Raw genomic sequence first — 19,443 nt, 5'->3', positions numbered from 1 at the left:
CTCATCATGCCTCCGATCTCCAAAAAGACACGGGCACTCAGGATAACTGTTTACACGAGCTGTTAAAATAATGTGATGCACGTCTTCATGACATGGCTTGGCCACCCTAAATTCAACATGACTGAATTCGCACTAAGGCTATCGTTTAAACATCCATGATGGGATTGCCACTCTTAATGTGTAAGTATTGGATATGAAAAAAAGATCCTAAAACGGCCACAACACCAGAGGACCCGTGGTGGTGTAGTGGATATTTGCGGCGGGGACCGAGGCCGAGTTGTTACGGTGTCATATTATAGAAGGGACAGTCAGGCGACACAGCGCGACTCACATAGGGTAGCTGTGGTACCGCAAAGCATTCCTGATGTTGGAAATGAATGGAAATGCATGCAGATACTCGGGCGGATATCCGGGCACTCACATCCGGCAGCCTACTTACATTGGGTTGCTACAAGGCCTACCACACGCTGGTGGAGCTGTGATGAAACCACAGCCCTTAAAGGTGTATAGAATCTGTGATGAAACCACAGAATGGGCTCACCACCCACGCCCAGGCGCAGGTCAGGCGTCGCTTGTGAAGCAAGAAAGAAACTATACTCCCACCTTTTGATCTTTTTTTTAAGGATAATTCCTTCAGACTATAACTGTTCATACGTTCATGGTAAAATTCGTCCGTTTTTCTAGTGGAGACAATGTAATCAGACATGTGTAAATTGGAAATGTTCCATGCTGATGTCACTCTACTAAAGCTTTTATTTTGGTATAACTATGGCGGAAGTTGTTCCCGTGCCATCTGAGTTGTCAATCGCAGCTCACACAAAATTGTGAAAAGATGGACGGAGGTAACAATTGCGGTAGTATAGGTGGTATCATGAATAACAAACAGAGGACAATGCTATCTAACAAAAGTCGTGTCGAATGCGTCCGCAATCAGAGAAAAGACTCTGAGGTAAGTTTGAGACAAACAACTATTTGTTTACGTCTTCTGCCTAGCATAGCCATAGCTAATGTTACAGGTTAGCATGATGGGCCAAACGCAAACCAAAGGTAACTTTCATAATTTTCATTTGACATTACTATTACTGTTGGGCTGCATTATGTAAGTAATCTCGCTTTTCCCATAAACTGACATCAACTTGTTATTTTCACTATGAGCATTAAAAAACAACAGCAATCCTCCTCGCTTTACTACGGCCTCAAACATCCGATTATGGGAGGTTAGTTCTATTGATTTGAAAATCTTCAAGGTATTGTGGACGCCCACCCACACAGGACCACAGAATGTCAAAGCATCCTCAATCATCTGTAGCAGGCTAGCAAGTCAAGTAGAATGACTCCGTATCATGCGGACATCAACAGTCATGTTTGGGTTTGGGTTATGTTTGCATCAATGCGTGCAATGCCATCCACTTACCTTATGCTTTTTAAAACATAAAAGCCAACTCATTCGTGGAACGATGTATTCATTGCAGTCCTAGGAATATGTGAAATGCTCCTTTGACCAAGGGTACATCCATGTGATTCGAACCAGTAACCTTCCGAGTACAAGGCCTTCAGGCCTCTGAGCCTGCTATTTGGAATGCAACTTTGTGAGGCATTTATTTTGCAAAGTGGGTCCTAGGTGTTGGTTTGGGTTTCACTCTTATTTGCGCTATATGCTTTGTTTTCAACTCTATACAAAATGTGTTAATTCTTCAGGGCTTCTCTGAGTCTCCTGATCTGGAATTTGAGTATTCAGACACTGACAAGTGGGCCGCTGAGCTCTCTGGTGAGTGGCTGTCTGTGTAAGGCTTTTATCTACCTTGATGTGTGAGGTTTGGCATGTGTTGGTGTGTGAGGTCTGTCTGTCTGTCTGTCTGTCTGTCTGTCTGTCTGTCTGTCTGTCTGTCTGTCTGTCTGTCTGTCTGTCTGTCTGTCTGTCTGTCTGTCTGTCTGTCTGTCTTTCTTCCTTTCTTAATTTTTGCTCACCCAAGCAAGGACTGCTTGATGTTGTTGTACATGTTACAATGACAAATACAACATTCTCTATTCTACTATATTCTTGTACATTCTGATTGCCATACATTTAGTAATGAAATACTCTCGAGTGAGTGGACTGGTGATCATCAGAGCACTTTACTCTGGCTCTAAGCATGTCTATTCCTTTTCAGAGATATACAGTTATACTGAAGGACCTGAATTCCTACTGAACAGAAAATGCTTTGAGGAAGACTTCAGAATTCATGGTAAATCATCAATCAATCAATCATACCATGCTCCATGTTTGTGTTGTAAAGCATAGCTTCAGTGCCATGATTATTGGCGACTACAAACCGCGTACCAGTATACCAGTATTTCTCAACCTTGTTCAGGCTGAAGACCACTTTGTCAGCCCAGAAATGTTCTTGGACCACCTGTCCAGTGAATTCACTGTTGACGGGTGCTAATTTGACACTGCTAAGTTTGATGCAGATCACTTACTTTTTATTCACACTTACAAGCCTGCCTTATTGTGGTGAATATAAGACTTAAGCTTTGTTTAGCTTTATAATTATCCTACAAATATAGCCTACCGCTAGCTTGACTTGGAAATGTAGAATTCCCCTCGTAGACCACCTGAGCTCTGTCACGGACCACCTGTGGTCCCCAGATCACACTTTGAGAATCACTGCTGTATACTGTAGGGGTGTAAATCACAGTCTCCATGACGATACGATTCAATATCGATTGTCGGCCGTAGGATCGATGCATCGATACACATCAATTATTATTTACACCCCAAATATACTGATACTGGCCCCATGTGCCACTAGGCACAGCAAGGACTAAGTAAGTAATAATACTGATATTATGCAAGTCTTACTGTGCCTCTGACCTTTGCTTAGTGACGGATAAAAGCTGGACGGAGTTAGATGCAGTGCAGCATCGAGCCCATGCCATGCGGCTCCTGGATGGACTAGAGGTGACCGCACGGGAGAAGAGACTGAAGATCGCCAGAGCTATACTCTACATCGCACAGGGTACAGCACACACACACACACACACACACACACACACACACACACACACACACACACACACACACACACACACACGCACACACTCGCACACACTCGCACACACACACACGCTAAGCTTTAAAGGGAAAAAATATGAAATGGTGACTAGATGTGCTGTACATCGTTTTTGTTTTATACTTGCTATGCAGGCACTTCAGCTGAGTGTGCGTCTGAGGCGGAGGTGCAGCACTGGATGCGGTACAATGCCTTCCTGCTCCTCAGCGTGGGCACCTTCTCCGCTCTGGTGGAGCTCCTCAACATGGAAATCGAGTAAGTAGTCTGGGGAGAATTTGAGAAATATTATTAAGATTGTGCACATTTTAGAGGTTTTTTTTGGCAGGGTAAATATTATGGGTCTAATGATTAACCAAGATCAACACACCAGTGCATTTTTTAAAGGTTTAGGTAGACCTTCTTCAAACTATGATATTGTGTTTTTTTTGTGTAAAACACAATTCTAAAACCTGACTATAAGACAACATCTCTCTGTTGCTTTAGAGGCTATAGCAGACTGATTTCTCAACAGTTGATTACAAAAAATAATTAAGAGACAAATCAAAACATTTCAGCAGGCTGCACACCATCAGGCACAATGCTGCCCTCCACTGGTTTAATCTAGAACTACGTAACTGTATTATAGTGCGATGAAAATACATTTTTTTGTGTGTTAATGTTTGTGTAGTTAATTAATCGAAATTAATCACGATAAGACCCAGCACCAGTGATTTTTTTTTTCTTTATGAGTGGCAGGTTGTTATTGCCCTTGTTTTGTATGTCCCAGTCCCACACATCTTCCTGCTCCTGTGATCTCTCAACAGCAACAGCGCTGCCTGCAGCAGTGCGGTGAGGAAACCCGCCATCTCTCTTGCAGACAGCACCGACCTGAGGTACCCTATCAGACATGTGCTATTAATTATTATGTGGTTGCATGCAGGGCCTCCGACAGGGTGGGACAAAGGGGTATGTTGTCCCGGGCCCAGGGAGATAGGGGGAATTGGGTGGCCATTACATTGTATGTATTGGGTAGGGGGGCCTTTCAAATGACTTTGTCCCGGGCCCCGCAAAAGCTGTCTGCGGCCCTGGTTGCATGTGACCCCTCATTTATTTATTATTATTTGATTTACAAATATGATCTTTTTCATGATTATTTACTACCATTTCATGATTATTTAGTACCATTTCATGATTATTTAGTACCATCATCAAGTTTTCAGTATGGCTTGGAGATTTACACTTTCCATACCCGTACATTAAAAGGTGGATCGTCACCATTTAAATCCATCATTTTGCATTGCTAACCTACTCTGGTCAGGCCAGACCTGTATTCATTAAGAAAATCAAATTTGGGAATGGGCAGCGTAGATTGGAAATTAATCGAAATTACACAGTGAACCTTTACAGCTGATTGTATGTTTAGCTTGTTTACAATGAAATGTATTATAAAAGTAATAGATGGTAATAGATGATTAATTAAAGGAAAATTCAATTAATTTGTTGATAATCGAATCATGTCCTGCAGGATTCTGCTTAACATCATGTACATCATGGTGGAGACGATACAGCAGGAGGAGCCAATGGACAGCCCCGAATGGAAAGCAGCAAGAGACACTTTCAAAACCGAACTGGGTCAGAACTTCACCTCTCCACGTTATTCCATGTTAATTAGAGAAAGTGAACTCAGGGGTGTAACGCGCTCAAATCAAACAAAGTAAACAACTGGGTGCTCATTCCTCAAGAATATATGAAATAAAGAGCAGGACAGCACTCCAAGCTTTGTGGTTTATTGCCCGCAATAAGCCACAAAGCTTGGAGTGCTGTCCTGCTCTTTATTTCAATTACAGAAAGTGCCCATTTAAGAGCAGATCTTACAGAAATTGTGACTACATTTTAGATAAATATTGTAAGTTCATGTATAAACCAACAATATATACATGAAGTTATGTTTTTAACCACAGTCGTGGCTCAGTGGTTAGAGCACTGGGTTGGCAACCCAAGGGTTCCCGGTTCAATGCCCGACCGGACCCCGGCTGAAATGCCCTTGAGCAAGGCACCTAACCCCTACACTGCTCCCCAAGCGCCGCTCAACAGACAGCCCACTGCTACAGACTAGTGTGTGTACACTTCAATGTGATCCATTAGTCCAAATGGGATGAAGTGCAGAGAAAGAATTTCCCCTAGGGGACCAAAATTGGCTCCAATTGGCTTTGTTAACCATGCTTATAACCAGGGCTCTACATTAACACAAGCCAACACATGCAACAACTGGCAAATTGGCTGGTAGGAAAGACCAACTTTCCAGGCACTTTGACCCAATAATGATTTCATGTTTGGCTAGTAAGATTAAAATCCACTAGCCACTTTGGCTGGAGATGAAAAAGGTGAATGTAAAGCCCTGCTTATAACTGAACTGAATTGTTCCTGTTTTCATTACTACTTATTCACTTTGATGACTACTTTTTCACCATCCCAAATCTACTTAAACAGCAAGCAACAGACACTAGTATGCTGATTGTGTGATCATTTCCATCTTTTGCCATGAATGTCACTATTTTCCAACATACATGTATGTAAATTGGCAAATGAAATCTTTAAACTTGTCTTCTTCTCTGTGCTGTAGGCTCCCCTCTTTACAACAATGAGCCAATGTCAGTGATGCTCTTTGGGATGGTGACCAAGTTCTGCAGCGGTCATGCTCCACACTTCCCAATGAAGAAAGTGCTGCTGCTGCTGTGGAAAATCATTCTGGTAAATGCGCAAGAAAACATGTACACACACACGCATACACACGTCCTTTCTGTTACCTCTCCCACCACCTTCATATGCATACTTACATGTTTTACCAAAGTGGTTGTGTTGTAAAATCAAGCCAGGGGGTTGGTCAGAGATGGATTGTGATTATTTCGGATTCGGGGGGGGGTCTACACTATTGTACACTATTCCCTGACTTCATGTTATGAAGATGACGGTTTTGTTTGTTTGTTTTGTTTTTTTGTTTTGTTTTTGTGTTTACTAAAAACCTAATAAAAAGTGAATCACAAAAATGTGCAATTTTAACACAATATGTGAAGAAGGGATACCTGTTTTTAGAGGGGGATGATTTTTGACCATTTTTATTGAGGGGGATGATTTTAGACCATTTTCATTGTAGGGGGGATGGTAGCTCTCGTTTTACCAAAGTGACTCTCCGGGGGTGAACACGCACACAAACGCGGACACATTCATAATATCACATCTATTCGTCACAGGGCTTGGTTGCCTGCCATCTCTATCTAATTGCACTTAATGTTGTTTCTTTGTGTAGTTTACTCTGGGTGGCTTTGAGCAGCTGCTGAACATTAAGGTCCAGAAGAGGGGTGAGCTGGGGCTCCCACCCCTGCCAGAAGACAGCATCCGCGTGGTCCGAAGCATGCGAGCCGCCTCCCCTCCCGCCTCCACCTCGGATCTGCTGGAGCAGCAGCAAAAACGTGCTCGTCGAGAACACAAGGTGCAGTAATATAATATAATATAGTCAATAATATAGTCAAAGCAGCTTTGAGTGCCAAGAAAAGCGCTATATAGAACTGATCTATTATAATTACTATGTTTTTGTTAATCATCTGTAATACTCAAATTTTCTGAGACAGTCACGTTACATTATGCATTTTCACCAACTTGTGACCCACAATCATAATACATAAAGAAAAATGGCTTGAAGTTCAGCTGAAAGTTTCACTCAGTGTGTAACAAATGTCCCTTTATAAAATGAGTGACAAAGAATATTCAACTTTGTCAAAAAAATATTCAACTTCAACTCCTCGATTTTCTAATTACATGATCAGCACCTGTATATTAAAGCTTGAAGGCTTAAAGGGCTTGTTCTTTTCCCCTCAGGCCCTGATCAAGCAAGACAATCTTGATGCCTTTAATGAAAAGGACCCTTACAAAGCAGACGACGCCCGTGAAGATGAGTATGACAACGATGACGGCGAGAATGCCATGGAGCCCGAGAGTTTCCCGCTGGAACGCGATGAGGTCATGCCGGTTCCCCTTCCACATCCACCATGTGAAAGACTGTCATTCCCCAAGGGTCTGCCCTGGGCTCCCAAAGTCAGGTACTGGAATAGTAATAGTTCAGACAGACATACATTTGGATAGGTGTGTATAGTATTATCCCAGTGAGGATGATACTGTCCCATTTTGTAAATAAGCTCATATTACACCTCCCCTTGGAGGTCAAATTTGCACTGCCATACCCAGAGAACGGTTGAAAGTACAGGAGAAAGGTAAAACTCAATAATTTAAGGCAAGGCAAGTTTATGTGTATAGCGCATTTCATACACAGGTGCAACTCAATGTGCTTCACAAAATTAACAAATGCAAAAAGAAAGGAAACAGGGAAAAAAGAAGGAAATAAATAAGAATCAAAGAACATTTAGAACCTTATAAGATAAAACATAAGGTAAACAAATAAAATAACATAAACATAAAAATAAAAAAACAAGAATGATATATAATTTAAGCTAGGGGAAAGCATCTGAGAACAGCTTTGTCTTGAGTCTAGATTTAAAGCTATCAATAGTAGGTGCATTTTACGGCATCTGGAAGCTGGTTCCAAAGCTTTAAAGCATAGAAGCTAAAGGCTGCCTCTCCACACTTTGTTTTGACTTTTGGAATCACCAGCAAATTCTTCTCCGTTGACCTTAGTGACCTGGTTGGTGCATACAGCTGAAACATATCCAGTAGATATGTGGTTCCATTCCATTTAATGATTTAAACACGAGAAGCATTGCCTTAAAATGAATTCTGTATCTTACTGGGAGTCAATGCAGCGATCTTAAAATTGGAGTAATGTGGTCGAACTTCATTGTTTTTGTAAGAACCCTTGCTGCTGCATTTTGTACAAGTTGAAGCTGTTTGATGGTCTTTTTGGGGAGGCCTGTAAAAAGACTGTTACAGTAATCAACCGTACTAGAAATGAAGGCATGTATTAGCTTCTCCAGATCATGTTTAGACATAAAGCCCCTACATTTAGAGATGTTTTTTATGTGATAAAATGCAGACTTAGTAATAGCTTTCATGTGACTGTTTTTAGTTTAAAAAAAAAAAAAAAGATCCTGCATGCAGTCCATTCCACCAGCAAACTTAAATAACAACATTTCAGTCACCCGACCTGCAAGTTTACCTGAAGAAGATCGGATGACCGAAACATTGTATTTAAGGGACAGTGTGCTGTACAGAAACTCATGTAGTAGAGAACGATATCATCTACCCTCCTGCACTTCACAATCTGGTGCATCACAGGAAAGGACTAGTAAATGCACATTAAGAGGAAAGTCACCAGAGGGTCTTCAGATGTGTATAGTTCACCGTTTCATTAAGTAAGTGCCAAGATTCATGGCAGTTGCCTAGTAAAAAAGTATCCACATCTGAAGATGCTCCAGTGACTTTCTTCTTTATTTGCACAGAGCAAGTCATACGACCCTTGAAACGTGTGTTGACCTTACAGGTGTCTCACAAAGGCATTTTCATGTTTTCTCCAACAGGGAAAAAGACATCGAAAATTTTCTGGAATCAAGCAGAAGTAAATTTATTGGATACACTCTTGGAAAGTAAGCATTCAACTTATTCTGCTACTTCTGCCATGACAATTGATCTGTTGGATTTTGTTTGTGCAGTGTGTATTTTGAGTACTCTGCTGGACTTGAGGGATTTAAAATGTTCACTCTACTCTGTTTTCTGTAATGAACTTGACTTGTAGTAATGAGTTTTTTTTTTCTTTAGTGACATAGATACCGTAGTTGGCCTGCCAAGACCGATTCACGAAAGCATCAAAACTCTGAAGCAGGTAATTGTATCTATAGATGTTAATATCATGTTGTTTTTATTTAAAAGTTGAAGTGATCTCATCAGTCACATGTTTGTTCCTGCTAATAACATGAATGTTAACATGTGCTATCTCATTGCGACAGCACAAGTATGTCTCCATAGCAGAGATTCAGATGTCCAAAGAGGACGAGTATCAAAAGACGCCACTCTCTGGGGTACGTTGTGGTTGTTAAACATTTGATCATTATGTTACACACAAACCAATCTTAAAACTCTCTAAAAAAATGTTTTTGTAAGCCAAATTATAAGTGTAAAATAAAAAGAAAAACGAATCTGGTGCCACAAGGATGTCTATTTTTTTGTTATTTATTTTTTCAGTGCAGTAAGACTAACGTTTCGACATGCGTCTTTATCAGAGTCCTCCGAAAAAATAGACATCCGTGTGGCACCAGATTCTTCTGCCTTTTTACTTACGATTTAGTCCTGCTCTGGTTGCACCGAATTGCTAATTTAGAAGCACAGAGTGCACATCTCCTTTGTTTTCCAAATTATATATGTTTTATACAAGCCAAATTATGTAAGGTTTTTTTTAAAGTTACTATGTCAGCATGTAGTATGAAATCTTTGAACCTCCGTTCAATTTTTAATGGTATGTTCTGCATGTTCTGTCCATCTGCTTAACAGGGCGAGGAGATGATTGACATGTGTGCCACTGAGCTGCTGTACCAAGGAATTCTCCCCAGTCTGCCACAGTACATGGTAATCATGCACATTATCCCTCCAGTCTTACTCATTGCTCTGGGAAAAAAAAACTTAACAGGGGTTTGCTTCTCTATATAACACTGTATGAATAATATAGCCTACTTAGAGTTTTGCAGAGATTTATTGAGCTTTAATGTTTGGTACATGTAATTAAGACACATCACTGAATAAAAGGTATTTGCTGTAATAAGCCACCCTGGCTGTACCAACCAGGTAGCAGGATTATGTATTATGCTGCAACCAGTTGAAACTCAAGACTTTTTGCAGAGCAAGCATGGTTTGTTTGCATTACCAAAAAAAGCTCTACTTTTGCTTCCCAACTCTATTACCCCCATATTGGAGGTTCTTTTCAGTTCCATGTTTGGCGGATATCTAAATAATATTTGAGATGACGTTTTATCATTTGGAGGTCCTGTCTTGCAAATAATAGTGTTTCTGGTGTCCCTTTGTCTTCCCCTTTGTGAAAGGGAACAAAATGTAACCTGTGACTTTTTCAAACACAATTTGCATTATTCATTGCTTAATTGTATGTCCAGTGGAGAAAGATTTGTCATAGTTGATTTCCGATTGTGATTTCCCACATTTGAGTCAAATTAGGTTTCCAGTAGATGGTGCTAAAACCAGTGGAAGTTAACCTCTTTCTATTTTTTTCCCTCTCAGTTGTTTTTTTTAATGTTGCTGATCATTTCGCTACTTTGTATCAACAGCAAGCTATCTATTGTAAAATCATGGCTGATCTTTTTTTTTTTGTCTGGAGATATTTCCTATTATGAACTTCAACTTCAAGGCTGCCAGTACTACTGGGTAGGACTGTGTGTAATGTTCATTATTCTACTGTATGTCTGTCTTCCAGATTGCTCTGCTGAAAATTTTGCTTGCTGCAGCTCCTACTTCAAAGGCCAAGACAGACTCCATTAACATCCTGGCTGATGTGCTACCCGAAGAAATGCCGTAATTAATTCATTCATATATTATTAGCAAACATTTAATTTGCAAGCCTGGGGTGAATTTCTCGAAACCAAAGTTGCTTACTACATTAGCTACTTTGTTGTTTTCAATGCATTTTCCCATTGACAACTACCGAAGTTGCTAAAAGCCTAACAACTTCTCTTTTGAGAAACTCAGCCCTGTACTGGAGAGTGCTGATTTTAAAGTAGTCGTGTGTTATATTCTTAAATTAGTAGAGGCATATGACCTTATAACTACTGTATATGCACAAAATAACCAGAACTATTCTGACTATTATTTTACATTCCAGAATAAGTTGTTGATGTTTTCCAATACTGTGTAGTTGTCAGCGGCTTTGCATGATGAGTGCCAGGAGGCATGTTGTCCTTACTGAAGAATATTTCAACTGACTCTTACCATGTTGTGTGTTCATTGCAGTGGTATGAGACAAAAAAAATGTGCAGAAACTAGGGCTGCACGATATCAGAAAAAAATAAGTGATAACGGCATGCAATACCTTGATAACAATATTTAAACGATATTTAGAAATGTAGCCGAGTGTTTTTCTTGTCACTAATTTGTCGGTCTGTGTGGGGGCTTGGCTTTGGTCATGGCGGGCTTCTTGCACATTTGTTGATATTCAGCTAGTGATTTGGACTGCGCAGAAATGTTTTGCTTGTTAGCGATAACTAAGTCATTTTCGCGATACACACTCTTGATATCGCGATTTTGATTATTTAAAAAAAAAAAAAAAGATATATTGTGCAGCCCTAGCAGAATCTTCTCATCATGGCCCCCTTGATGATTCTGGTTCCTTCTTTTGCTGTTGTTTGGATTTGCAGCACCACCGTGCTGCAGAGCATGAAGCTGGGGGTGGATGTTAACCGGCACAAGGAGATCATCGTGAAGGCCATCTCAGCCATCCTTCTGCTGCTTCTTAAGCATTTCAAATTGAACCATGTTTACCAGGTAACTTGTTCTTTTTTAAGCATTTCAACTTGAACTATGTTTATCAGGCAACTGCAAAAGCATCCATGTTACCCAATTCTACTTAGGACATTTTTAGGCACATATTGTAGCTGTTAATTTTATATTTTTGTAACTGTTTCCATGTATTTTCGACACCGCCGGTGAAAATCGCTCCCGCCCCGCTTTCCAATTCTGGTCTCAAATAGGCCTGAAGGGGCATTTGTGGGATACACAGATGACACTTGGGGGCAACTGCATAGGCCTAGTTTCTAACTTGCTTTTCTCAATTCGCAATGTATTCTCTGTGAAGTAATAGACCATCAGCATCATTGGGTAGAAATTATTACTAGCTTTTTCAACTTCAAGTTCTGCCATGTATATTCTCTGATGTGTTGAATGAAAGAGATGCATGAGATGCGTGATCCTTGCCTTTATTTTTATTATTTGTCTTTATTTTTTTTTCTTCTACTCTAATTTCTTTCTTTCTTTCTTTTTGCATTTCTTTTTTTGTGAAGCACATTGAGTTGCACCTGTTATGACATGCGCTATACAAATAAACTTGCCTTGCCTTCATTTTGTCCCACAGTTTGAATACATGGCTCAGCACCTGGTGTTCGCCAACTGCATTCCTCTTATATTGAAATTCTTCAATCAGAACATCATGTCTTACATCACCGCAAAGAACAGGTTGACCAATTTTTACCTTACTGTGAGAGTATGCAAAATTGGTTGGGGAAAACCATGGTTATTATTCTTATCTCGCGTGCCGCCCGCTTTTTGTTTTTCAGTATTACTGTGTTGGATTTTCCATACTGCGTGGTAAATGAACTTCCAGAGCTCACCGCTGAAAGTTTAGTAAGTGCACGTTTTTAATTTTCAAATATTTTGCTGTACCCCCATCTATACACACATTCATGGGCTGATTCTCCTCTGAGCTCCCTTGGATTTTGCTGTTGACCCACAGTACAGACCAACAGTTTGGACACACCTTGCCATTCAGTGGATTCTCTTTATTTTCATGGCTATTTACAGTACATGGTAGAAATTCACATAGGGCATCGAAACTGCATTAACACGTATAGAATTCTGTGCTTAACAAAAAAATCCTTTTAATTATTATTCAATGCTGTAATGCTACTATGCTACTATGTACTAGGGCAGTCATGGGTGAGCGGTTAGGGCGTCAGACTTGCATCCCAGAGGTTGCCGGTTCGACTCCCGACCCGCCAGGTTGGTGGGGGGAGTAATCAACCAGTGCTCTCCCCCATCCTCCTCCATGACTGAGGTACCCTGAGCATGGTACCGTCCCACCGCACTGCTCCCCATGGGGCGCCACTGAGGGCTGCCCCCTTGCACGGGTGAGGCATAAAATGCAATTTCGTTGTGTGCAGTGTGCAGTGTTCACTTGTGTGCTGTGGAGTGCTGTGTCACAATGACAATGGGAGTTGGAGTTTCCCAATGGGCTTTCACTTTCACTTTCATGTAATGCTACTCCATTACGGCTGCCTTTGCTAGTGGTTAATGATGAGCATTAATGGTTTATTCTAGTGTTTCTCAACGGGGGCACTACTACCCCGTTATGTAAGGGTTAACGTTCGGCGAGAAGGTCGCTACCGTGGAATAGCAGCACGACAGAGAGAATCTTTAGACCCCGACGCGGAGCGGAGGGGTCTTGTTCTCTCTGAAGTGCTGCTATTCCACAAAGCGACCGACTCGCCGAAAGTTAACCCGCTTATTATATGGATATACTTAAATGATTCACACATGCGGGGACATTTCTTTAGACATATTTAATGTTAAGATTGTTGCTGCGCAAAACAAAACATTGCCGTTGTGGAACACCGCTAGGCAACAGCTAGGTAGGCTAGCCAGGACAACAGGTGTTGTCTATCACAGCAGCTGATTAGAGTGACAAAAGACCGGACCCCCTGCGGAGTGATATGAAACATTCGCTTTAGCCACTGACTTGTATACAAGCCAGTGGCTTTAGCAGTGAACGTCTTGTTGCCATTGACAGCGGTAGCCAGGACAACGGGTGCTGTCTATCACAGCAGCTGATTAGAGTCTTGTTGAAAAGTCGCTTTAGCAGTGAAAAGTCTTGTTGCCATTGACAGCGGTCTGTTATAGACCAACCCGTCCGTTATCGAAAAATAACAGACGTCCGAACGTTGGGGAGCCCCGTTGAAATGAATGGAGCATTCGACAGATGACGTCACAACCATATAATAAGATGGAGTTCAAGGGGGGCGTTATTTATTCCAGATCTACAACGCAACAAAGTTTTACATTTGGGTTTTTTTTTACATTTCATCTTCTGCCCTGTAGGAAGCGGGGGAAAACAGCCAGTTCTGCTGGAGGAACCTCTTCTCCTGCATAAACCTGCTCAGGATCCTAAACAAGCTGACTAAGTGGAAGCACTCCAGGACTATGGTACAGTATTGTATTGTATTGCATTACATTTCACTTCGCTGACGCTTTTTTTTATCCAAAGCGAATTACAGATATTATTTTTCAGGGTATTGGTTACAGTCCCTGGAGCAATGTGGGGTAACCGTTAGGTGCCTTGCTCAAGGGCACTTCAGCCATGGATGGAGATGTAGGGAGAGGTCAGGTGGGATTTCAATTTGCAACCACTATATTGAAAGACCAACTCTAACCACTAGACCACGGCTGCCCTATGATGCCCTTGCATGAAATGACCCTCTCCACTTTTTGCTACTATAGTACTCTTACCAAATTTGTAATTGTGTATTGGTGAAGTGCCGTGTAGTACTAGCCAAGCCAAGATGTTGCCATCTTGTGTCTTAGTTCAAACAAAATAGTTCTGGTAGGACGGTCTGAGACCATGGAAAAGGTAGAGACGATCCAAGCCTGTACTTTTACGGAATCTATGTGAGGTGAACGCCCCTTTAGGAGACCAGTGGAGGTTGAGAATAAATGGAGTTCCCTTAGCGCTGTAGATGGCGGTATCGCACATCTTATGCAAGTAGCCACCAAACGCCACAGAAAAAGGAGGCGGAGGGGACAAAGCCCCCTCAGAAGACGGAACTTGAGCACACTCCTTTGGGTAGCTGTGGGTTGATTTATCTCTCGACTAGACTATCTTTGGCACAGTTACAGCAAACCATCCAGCAGTACCAGGAAATCGTATTTCAGCAAGGGGCCAAAGAGAAAAGCAGTGGTGCAGTGATTTTGCGAATAAGGGCCTCATTGCAAAAAAGAAACCATGATCGTGTCCTTTATTAAAATGTATTTTTGATGCCTGCTGTTTTCCAGATGCTGGTTGTGTTCAAGTCTGCTCCCATCCTGAAGAGGGCGCTGAAGGTGAAGCAGGCCATGATGCAGCTGTACGTGCTGAAGCTCCTCAAAGTGCAGACCAAGTACCTGGGCCGCCAGTGGAGGAAGAGCAACATGAAGACCATGTCCGCCATCTACCAGAAAGTCCGCCACAGACTCAATGACGACTGGGCTTACGGCAACGGTGATTATTATTTTAAGTTAAAGATATTTTTTGGGGCTTTTTTAGACTTTATTATGGACAGGACCGTACGAGAGGTAGATAGGAAGCGAATGGGGAGAGAGACGGGGAGGGGTCGGCAAAGGACCCGGGCCGGGAATCGAACCCGGGTCAGCCGCATGGTAGGCGAATGCCCTATCGCATGGCCACGGCAACGGCAACGGTGATTATTATTTTAAATGGTCATACCATGTCACGTACAGCAGTGGTTCCCAAACTGGGTGTCAGGAGCCCTATGGGGGTCGCAGAGGTACTGAAGGAATATTTTTTTTAGTCCAAAAAGGGGGTCCCCGCTGAAAAGGTTTGGGAACCACTGATGTACAGTATTTCAGAAAGCTGAGTATACACACACACCCCTCGCATTTCTAACTTAATGAAAGTGTTAAGGCAGAAGACGTCCCAAGTTGGTGTCTACATGTAGTAAATTGACTAAGTCATACGATTCTATGGATTGTTTTGTACGGTCAGTGTAAAAAATGCCAAACTACTGTATCTGCTTCAGACACAGTATCTGGCACATCAAATGGCTTGATCCATTTTGATAATCCGATGTAAAATTTTAAATGTACGGTAGGAAAAAAAGGAAAAACGGAAGTGCTGCAAGGATCCAAACTTTTCAACACGGCTGCCCTAACATTTAGTGGGTAGTAGACAACAAAAAATAAAGAGGAAGAAACTGTGACACTCCGGTTGCAATATTTTTTTTACTTTTTCTTCAAGGCAAAAGGACAACCCAACGCGTTCCGACCTACACAGTCTTTGTCAGGGTGCAGTAAAAAAAATATTGCAACAGGAGTGCCACAGTTTCCACCTCTTTATTTTTTTAAATGTACGGTATGTCTTCTAGTTGTTCCGTTATTAATTAACAGCTATTCATCATCTTGACAGCAGACCTGGATGCACGGCCGTGGGACTTTCAAGCAGAAGAGTGTGCTCTGCGCGCCAATATCGAGCGGTTTAACAGCCGCCGCTATGACAAGAATCAGACCAACCCTGAATACCTGCCTGTGGACAACTGCCTCCAGAGCGTTCTTGGACAGAGTGTGGACCTGCCAGAGGACTTCCAAATGAACTATGACCTCTGGCTGGAGCGGGAGGTGTTCTCCAAACCTATTTCCTGGGAAGAACTCCTGCATTAAAGGTCCAGTGCTCCAGTAGAGTTCAGTAGTTACTTTCCAAAACAATGTTGCTGTCCATTCACAACTTTCTTTGAGCATTAACTTTTCATTGAAATACATATACTGATATTTGTCTCACCAGAGTAGGTTTTGGAGCCAAAGCTGTCTAACGGGTCGTTCAAAATGGTGGGTTTACATGGAGAATATCCATGCAAATTTGCATGCCATACGCTAGGGACACATAGCAGGTGAAATGAGCGAAGCAAAGAGAGGCTAAATTCAGTGTTCCATTCTGACAGCTCAACTGTCACCTGGTCCTCACGATGAATCAAATGGAATGGAACAGTTATGCTGCTGAGTTGATTGGCCGCCGCAGGCGAAAGTCGCTCCTCATTTGCATGATATTAAACTTGGTTTAATAATTTTGCTTCGCTTCGCTCCTGTTAGCTTGCCTTTGCCTCCCTCGTAAGAATGAATGGCGAAGTTCGCTTCGCTCGACCAGATTTGTGTCATCGTGTTCTTGAATGTTGTTGACGATTGTGAGTGGATAGCATACATCCTGGAAATTAACTACTAAGAATTACACAGCCTGTCTTGGAAGACAAAGCTGTGTATAACTTCTTCCAAAAGACCCAGAAACAATGGAAGAACCAGTTGGACCTCATATTTTGTGTAATGGATACCCCTAAAAGCCTTATAGTTGACACATTTTGCATGCTATCTCATTTTAATTCATAATTGACATATTCACTTAGCACACAAACTACAAACTACGATTGGCCTTTTATATATCTTTTTTTTCTTGCTAGTGTTTGGAGCTCTGGGTGCTTCAGTACATTCCAAAAATGCTGGTAAGGTACAGGATGACAACATTGGAATATTGGAACATTTTTTTGTTACTGCTTCTTAAAATATGCATTCTATTCTATTGGCTACATTCTATTGGTGGAACCTGCAGCCTCTAGTGCTGATGCCCCCTGGTATCAAGCAGCTTTTCTGTGCTTTGTGCTTTTTAACAATTGTGTAGGTTGTTGCTAAAGATAAGATTTACAACAGACACCTCTTGACCTGTGACACTACAACTTTGTGACCTGAGGATAGGGACTTGTGGGGACCGTGTGCGTGTGTGGGTTTGTGTGTACGCTTTTTTAAAGACAAACTTTTGCTACTTACAGTATGTTGTCCACTAGTGGCTTCCTGTTTTTTTTGTTCTCTGGTATTTTAAGGTATATTGTTAATAGAAAGCAATGTTTTGTTTTGAAACCTGAATTTGTAATCCTGTGTTTTAAAAAGGTTAGTGGATTTCCTAATTTGACGAAAATCTCCCAAGTTGATGATTTCCAGGAACAAAAACCCATACGCGTATTCCATACTTAGTTCCCATTCCTCACTATGATCTTGTAATGAATGGTTACTGGTTTTATACTGTAGATTTATCCTTTGAAATGAATCCTTAACAACAGTTACGGTTTATGATGTCAGTTATCCACTATATAATTTGCCTCTTTATATATGTAAATAAAATGTGCTTTGCCTCTGGATACCCTACATGTATTTATATTGTAATTTGTTATTTCGAGCCAATAAAATGTCCTAAATATGACAAATTATATAATGTCATAGGTACGATGTATCATGCATGCCATTTTATGCAGTTTCCCCACAGTCCTGGTCAAAAAATATTTACAATTCAAAACCATTCAAAGCAATTAATTTACATCAGTAAGTGAATTATACTACAGAGAAGCATCTCATCATATTACATTACATTATACATACTGTACATGTATGATTGTGAGCCACACCCCCTGTTTTAAAGTTTGCTAATGATGCTATTATAGTGGCAGGCCTGGGTGCATTTTAAGGTGTGGATGATGGGGACATGTCCATACCACTTTTGAGGTAAACCTAGCTTGTCCCCACCTTTTCACAAATATGATGCAAAAAAGATAGTGCACCCGGACAATTAGCCATATGAATGTCCCTGTCACTTTCCAAGTCAAACCTACACCTTTGGTGGCAGGGTTCTTACTCATGCTGGGGAGTATTCCAAGAACCTAGCTCAGTAGTTATCCAGGTTACATTATCCTTGAGGTAGTGGTAAATCATCTAAAAGAAGAGCCCGGAGTCCTTATTTTCTCAAGTTCAATTACACCTGTGGGCTATCTATTAGCAGGTTTACCACTTCATATTCATCATATTATACCATGCTCTTGGAATAGCCCCCTGGAAAACCTTGTAAACCTGGAATTTGCATTCCAGGCATGAAATGTCCTGGAAATTGATAGAAATCACCAAATGTCTTGGGAATATTCATACTTGTCCTGGATTTCTTTTCTTCTACACTTTGCATTTGGGTTTTTCAAGGCTATTTACAGCTTAATGTATTTGTTTCAACTTTATATACAGCTTCATGTAAACAAATGTCTGTCCTCATGTTGACTGTGTAGGGCAGGGTTTCTGTCCGAGGGACCACCATTCAGACAGAGCAGTGGTCTGCGGCCCACTTTTTGGTAACACTTTACTTGACGCAGGTGTCATAAGCATGTCATTACAGTGTCATAACCTTAACCTTAAAGACAACCTTTGCCATAACCGAATGTCACTTAAGGCCAACAGTCATAGAATGTTTATGACATGGACATAATATTTATGACCTGTCTATGACTATTTATTGTCTTTTTATGACACTGTTATGACACTGTAATGACATGCTTATGACACAGGCGTCAAGTAAAGTGTTTTTGCATACATGTATTTGTGGTAGGCCTAGTTACAGTAAGTAACACGAAGTCCCAGACCTCCAGCAATACTGCATTAGACTACCAGAGGGGCGCTGACCACTGATTGAAAACCCCTGTTATAGGGTATTACAGGTTCGACCATCTGATGTTCCTTTGAGTCACCGGTGTCCATTTTTCCTGTTGGTACATCTTTTTGGACCTTTAAAATGATTTACTAACCACATTACTAACGATTTTTTGAATGGATGTATCATAATGAAAGCACACACTCACAGGCCAATTTATTAGGCACACCTTTCCAACTGTTCTGTCCAATCGCATTGTGGCAACTCAATGTGGGTGCACACCTTTCCAACTGTTTCTGGCATTGACGTAAATTTCGAATCAGCCAATCGCATTGCGGCAACTCAATGTGTTGTCAAGATGATCTGATGCAGTTCAAACCAAGAATCAGTATGGGGAAGAATGTTTATTGAGTTTGCTTTGCTTGGCATGGTTGTTGGTGCCAGAAGGGCTTGGTTTGAGTATTTCAGAAACAACTG

At 41.3% G+C, this 19,443-nt stretch overlaps 1 protein-coding gene across 2 annotated transcripts; it reads left to right on the top strand.

Annotated features, from left to right (window-relative positions):
* Nucleotides 1-798: 798 nt before the first annotated feature.
* On the top strand, nucleotides 799-17,705 carry strip1 (striatin interacting protein 1). 2 transcript variants are annotated; one of them, XM_063215238.1, is made up of 21 exons: nucleotides 799-949; nucleotides 1,699-1,768; nucleotides 2,151-2,225; nucleotides 2,865-2,999; nucleotides 3,188-3,308; nucleotides 3,857-3,925; nucleotides 4,558-4,664; nucleotides 5,656-5,783; nucleotides 6,340-6,522; nucleotides 6,909-7,129; nucleotides 8,561-8,626; nucleotides 8,799-8,862; nucleotides 8,987-9,058; nucleotides 9,528-9,602; nucleotides 10,459-10,556; nucleotides 11,396-11,522; nucleotides 12,109-12,209; nucleotides 12,311-12,377; nucleotides 13,848-13,952; nucleotides 14,799-15,003; nucleotides 15,931-17,705. In XM_063215238.1, the coding sequence occupies exons 1-21, from the start codon at nucleotides 833-835 to the stop codon at nucleotides 16,176-16,178; spliced, it is 2,454 nt and encodes an 817-aa protein (XP_063071308.1). In that variant the 5' UTR covers nucleotides 799-832; the 3' UTR covers nucleotides 16,179-17,705. The 2 variants fall into 2 exon arrangements, with proteins under 2 accessions (XP_063071308.1, XP_063071307.1); XM_063215237.1 differs by having other exon boundaries at nucleotides 15,928-17,705.
* Nucleotides 17,706-19,443: the final 1,738 nt, after the last annotated feature.

This window comes from Engraulis encrasicolus, chromosome 14, assembly GCF_034702125.1.
Source record: "Engraulis encrasicolus isolate BLACKSEA-1 chromosome 14, IST_EnEncr_1.0, whole genome shotgun sequence".
NCBI lineage: Eukaryota > Metazoa > Chordata > Actinopteri > Clupeiformes > Engraulidae > Engraulis > Engraulis encrasicolus.
This window is presented reverse-complemented; position numbering and strand designations above follow the sequence as displayed.

Coding starts and splice junctions, on each gene's coding strand:
- strip1 (XM_063215237.1), top strand. CDS start 833: ATGGACGGAGGTAACAATTGCGGTAGTATAGGTGGTATCATGAATAAC. Junction 3,309..3,856: donor CTCCTCAACATGGAAATCGA/GTAAGTAGTCTG, acceptor ATCTCTCAACAG/CAACAGCGCTGCCTGCAGCA. Junction 6,523..6,908: donor GTGCTCGTCGAGAACACAAG/GTGCAGTAATAT, acceptor TTTTCCCCTCAG/GCCCTGATCAAGCAAGACAA.